Source organism: Sarcophilus harrisii, chromosome 4 (genome assembly GCF_902635505.1).
Source record: "Sarcophilus harrisii chromosome 4, mSarHar1.11, whole genome shotgun sequence".
Classification (NCBI taxonomy): Eukaryota; Metazoa; Chordata; class Mammalia; order Dasyuromorphia; family Dasyuridae; genus Sarcophilus; species Sarcophilus harrisii.
Window position 1 is genome coordinate 278946378 of NC_045429.1, and position 5320 is coordinate 278951697.

The following is a 5320-nucleotide window of genomic DNA, read 5'->3' on the forward strand; positions in this document are numbered from 1 at the left end:
CACTTTTTCCTGCATCTATTGAAATAATCATATGATTTTAGTTAGTTTGATTATTGTTATGATCAATAATGGAGTTAGTTTTTCTGATACTGAACCAGCACTAGATTCCTAGTAAAAATCCTACTCAGTCATAGGTACTATCCTGTAATAAGTAGCTGTAATTGCTTTATATTTTATTTATTATTTTTGCATCATTATTTTTAGGATAGTTGGTCTATAATTTTCTTTCTCTGTTTTGGCCCTTCCTGTTTACAGGAAAAGTATGTAGCCTGAATTCTATCTGAAGCCCTGGAACAAGTCAGAATACACTACATCAACATGTCCACTTGATCAGTAAAAATCAGACAACCATCTATACCCTCACAATGTACAATATACTGCTTCTCCCCCAGACAATTTTGTCTATTTACCCAGGTCACACACCTGCATTCACAGACACAGCAGAACAAATCAAAGAATTCTTAAGTCTTAAAGCTTTATTTTCTCCTTCAAACCGTCAGAACATCTCTACATTGTCATCCCATTCCCCCAAAACCACAACAAAACAAAGGTCAATTGAAATTGCAGAGAAAAGTTGAAGATTCAAGAAAACTCATTCACAGTGCAAATTTTTTCCATTAGAAAAATATCAGAGTTTAGTGAACCAACAGAAGATAAGCAGATCCAAGGCAATCCCCATAGACTTTGGATAGAAAATTCCATCTGGATCCAGAAAAAAGAACTATGGGGATTGAATGTAAATCAACACATGGTACATCAATTTTTTCCCCTCCCATGTATTTTCCCTTTTTTTCCTGATTTTTCTCTACCAATCTGATTCATAAAGCAATGTGTATTAAAATAGATAAATTAAAAAAAAAACATGTTAAGGAAAGATCATTTCCAAAGCCTTTTGGCTTTTATTGCTAGTTTTACTGCTTAAAAAGTGAAACAGGTAGAAAGAAAGAAGGAAGGTTTGGGAGGCCTTAGATAATTAAGAGCATTAGAGATGCTTCTTTGAATTTGCTCTGTAGAGTAAGTACAGTGATGATCACAGGGGCCAATCTGGGAAGGGAAGGCAAAGGTCAGCAGGAACAAGACAAGAATCAGGATGTGAATATCCTTGTTTTCTTTCTCAGGTCCACACACGGCAGTTCTCTCAAGCTGAAGAAAGAAAGGCAGATTAAGGAGCATCCTCAAATTCACCTCCAGCCTCTCTTCCCTCTCACCACCCATTTGTCCCCTTCACACCAGCCCCAGAGTCTCACCTTTGGCTGTCAGAGAGACATCTGACCCCTGTGCACTATCATTGCCTGGAGACAAAAGGAGGAAACAACCCAGTCAGGGACACATATTCCAGAACCAGGGGGTGTGAAGGCAAAGGGACCCCAAGGTGTGGACTTTCAGTAAGTCTCTTCTCTGGCTTCTCATTTCCCAAGTCCCAGAGACACCATGGGCTGGGCCCTTCTTCCTCCCTTACTTGAATCTTTCACTTACCTGCAGCCGGAACATAGTCCCCTCCTTTTCCACCTGCAAAAGAAAAGCAAATTTCACAGTCCAGGAGAGGAGACCGCACTAAGATCCCAGAAGCTCCCTGACCCGTCCTGCAGACACAATAAATGACAACTGACACGAGGCACCAGGGAAGGGCCCTTTCCCACCCCAGGCCTGCCTCAGGGGGTTCCTGTTCGGGTCTGGCCCAGGGACCGAGCTCCGAGTCTGTTTGCAGAGATCCCTGTGTCCATTTCTGATCTGAGGCTGAAGCAGCTTCCCCACTCAGCCAGCCTGTTCTACACTACCAGGCGTCCTCCAGAAAGCGGCTTCCACTTCCAGGTTTATTCTCTAGAACCTGGGGCCCGGCTAACAGTCTCTTATCGGGCATGTAGAGAGCGTGGGGAGGCACAGACAGGATGGAGGTTGGGGAGGCCGGGACCTGCTTAGTGCCTGTGCCCAATGACCCCCTTCCAGTCCTGCCCACCTGAAGTCTTCTTCCTCCAGACCACAGCTCCAGCAATGACCGCAGCGAGGAGGAGGACAGCGGCAAGGACCCCCACGATGATCCAGGGCAATGAGGACTCCGGCTCTGAAATGGAAAAGGGAGCTGAGAGGCCGGGATCCCTCTCTGGCCTGAGATTCACCGACCCTTCCCTAACTCCCCCTGCTCCTTCTGGGAGGTGGGAATCCCCCAACCCCTCCTCACGGTGCTTACCCCATTTCAGGGTGAGGGGCTCAGGCAGGCCCTCGTGCTGAACTCGGCAGGTGTATCTCCCTTCCTGGCCCGAGGGCACCCCCACAGCCGCCCACTTCTGGAAGGTCCCATCACCGGCAGGCCTGGTCTCGATGAACTCTGTGTCCTGGTGCTGCTCCTCCCCGTCCCTCAGCCAGGCCAGAGAGATCTCCGAGGGGTAAAAGTCCTGGGCCCGGCACTGCAGGGTCACCTCCCCACTGGGCGTGCTGTGCCGGGTCACTCGGGCAGAAGGGGCATCTGGGGGCAAAGGTCAGAGGCCTTTCCAGGCTTGCCCTTTACCCCCTTGTTCTTCAGGGTCATAAGGTCAGAGAGGGAAAAGGGGTACACGGTGCGATCCAGGCCCTGAGGTCCTCGGGGTGCCTGGGAATGGGGAGCTCGGGAATAATGGGGCAGGGGAGGTGGAAGGGGGAGGCTGGGCCTGGAGTGCCGAGCGCACTGGGGCTGCCTGGGAGGTACCTGCCCTCTGCAGACTCTCCTTCCCCATCTCCAGGTACTTCTGCACCCACAGCACGCACGTTTCCTCCAGGTAGGCTTTATCTCTCTCCGCATAGCTCCTCTCCGCCTCCCACTTGCGCTTCGTGTTCACTGCCTCGTTCTGCGCAGCCGCCCACGTGAGGGTCTCCGTGTCCAGGGCGATGTAGTCCTGCCCGTCGTAGGCGAACTGAAGAAACCCGCGCTGGAAGGAGAGCTCCGGGGAAACCTCGCAGCCGTACATGCGCTGGAAGGTGTGGGCCCCTGCGCCGCCCCCAGCCCCAGAGTCAGCCCCTGCAGCCTCTGCCCCTCAGGGCTGACCCTGAGACCCGCCCGCCCGGGAGGGCCCGGAAGCAGTTCCGCCGCCTGGGGGGGGGGGGGATCCTCCCTCAGTGGGACCCGCAGGGGAGCGGGGGATGGGCCGACCCGGCTTAGTGACCCCGGGCCCGTCACTCACCGCCCTCGCTCTGGTTGTAGTAGCCGCGCAGGGTCTGCAGGTCCACTCGGTAAATCTGTGCATTCCCCTTACTGTTCTGTGTGTTCCGCTCCCAGTATCCCGGGTCCACGTCCTGCACCTTCTCCATCCACGGCGCCCGCGGCTCCTCACTCTGACTCGCGCTGTCGCTGTCGAAGCGCACGAACTGCTGATCGTCCACGTAGCCCACGGCGAGGAACCGCGGCTCCCCGAGCCCGGGCCGGGACACGGCGGTGTCGAAGTACCTCATGGAGTGAGAGCCTGAGACGGAGGGGGGGACACGGGCCGGGCTCAGGGCAGGGACCCCGTGGGGCCGACCCCGGCTGCCCGGTGTCAGCGGCCAAGCCCGGGGTGCGCCCCCTGACCTCGTCCCGCCTGGACTGTGAACAACAAATCTGAGATGCCTCCTTACCCCCAAATCCCAGCCCATCTGCCCCCGGCACTGCTGTGCCCGCCCCCCGCCCCCCACCGATAGTAGTAGTTCTCAGGGCTTCAGGACTTTGAGATCAGCCCAACCCCTTTCCTGACAACACAGCAGGTCCTAGTGGCCCTCGGACTGGGCGTTGCCCCCCCCCCCCAACGAAGCTCTCTCCTCTGCTCCTGGTCTTGGGTCCCTCACGCTTCTGACCCTCGGCCCCCACTTTGTGACCTCTCCCGGCCCTTCCTCACCCTCGCCCCCAAATCCTCTGCGAAGTTCTTAAAAAAAGCCTGTCCTCCGCCCTCTCCCTTCCCTGCGGGGCTCCCAGGCAGCTGTGCCCCCTAACGCCCCAGGACTGGCGCACCCTTTCCCCGGCACCTCTTTCTCAGCGCCCCAAGTCCTCACGCCCGCCTGCCAGCAACAGCCCCCCCCGAACCCCCGCTACGGGAGGGCGGGCTCCGGCCCCGGTCCCACTCTCTCATCCGCCGGTGAATCCTGCCCCACTCACCCGCCCGGGTCTCCGCCAGGGCCGCCAGGGCCGTCAGCAAAAAGAGAGCGCGCGCCGGAGAGCCCATGGTGGGGAGGCAGCAAGAGCCCTGAGAGCGCTTCTCCTGCGGGTTACAAAGGGAGGAATCCTCCACTTCTGATTGGCTGCGCTGAGGTTCTGCCACCCAATAGGAAACGGAAGCCAGAAAACGTCATCGGGGGATGGGCAGAATAAACATGCCCAGGTCTGGAGACCAAAACTGAAACTGACGCGGGGGAAAGCCCGGCCCCGCAGCCCTCTGCGCTTTCGGTCCCTCCCGGAGCAGCCGCCCCGCCCCCCCCCCCAGCCGCTCCCCCCCTTCCCGTGGGAGTTAGGGAGGTTCCCCCCAAAACCGCGGGCGTCCGAGCGATGAAGGAAAGAGGTGCCAGGATGGGGGGAGAGGAGGGAAGAAAAGAGTGTCAGCACAAGGTGACTTCTGAGCCGCCGCAGACACGAAGGTGGGAATTCCTAGTCACCTTTGTGAGAAACCAAGGCCTTGGGCACAATCGGGCGGTTTCCCTTCTTTCTCGTCTCAAACGCCAGCTGGGAAACCCCTGAACTGCATATTTTGTAGAGCATGGAATTAGCCTCAGAACGAACCCGCGCCCTTTCTTTAACACACTGGAAATGGAAGACCCAGCACAACGCTGACAGGTGCTCACAGGAGTCTGGAGACAGGAAGTAGCCGACTTGAGATAAGAACCTACCTCCCCTCGTTCCTGGTCCAGTCCTCTTTCTACCTTCTGGCTCTGGAGAAAGTCCTGAAATGAAGGCCCCGCTGGGGAAGGGCTCCTTAACCTGCTTGGGCGGACAATGGAAGACTCGGGAAATGACATCTTTGTTAACATCTTCTTCCATTAGATCGTTCAGATCGGTGCTTTTTCTTCTTTTGTTCCCAACGGTGAATAAAGTTTCCCCTAACGCGCCCTTCTTCTTTCCTTCGTGCTTTCCTTCTGTGTAGCACAAGTGTCTGACGCACCGATTTTCTAGGGAAAATGTAGAAAGGGTCTTCCGTTGTTCCCCGCTGTTTGAGCGACACCTCCCCTGGGAAAGTTTAGGAAGAAGGCCCCCCGCCCTTTACTTCCACAGCTCCCAACACTCTCCTCTCTCCTCCATGTTCTCCTCTATCCCCAAATTGCTACAACCCGCAGGTCCCGCGGCCCCAGCCTTGGTCAGGCCGTATCCGCACTGTGATGTTCAGTC

The 5320-nt window shown here is 55.7% G+C and overlaps 1 protein-coding gene across 1 annotated transcript; it reads right to left on the minus strand.

Annotated features, from left to right (window-relative positions):
- Positions 1-455: 455 nt before the first annotated feature.
- Positions 456-5033, minus strand: LOC100927947 (class I histocompatibility antigen, Gogo-OKO alpha chain). Its single transcript, XM_031964953.1, has 9 exons — positions 4594-5033; positions 4100-4255; positions 3156-3434; positions 2684-2962; positions 2189-2464; positions 1958-2062; positions 1477-1509; positions 1248-1292; positions 456-1143 (listed from the first exon to the last, which is right to left on the minus strand). Exons 1-9 carry the CDS (start codon positions 4973-4975, stop codon positions 1139-1141), a joined length of 1560 nt encoding a protein of 519 aa, XP_031820813.1. The 5' UTR covers positions 4976-5033; the 3' UTR covers positions 456-1138.
- Between the last annotated feature and the right edge of the window lie 287 nt (positions 5034-5320).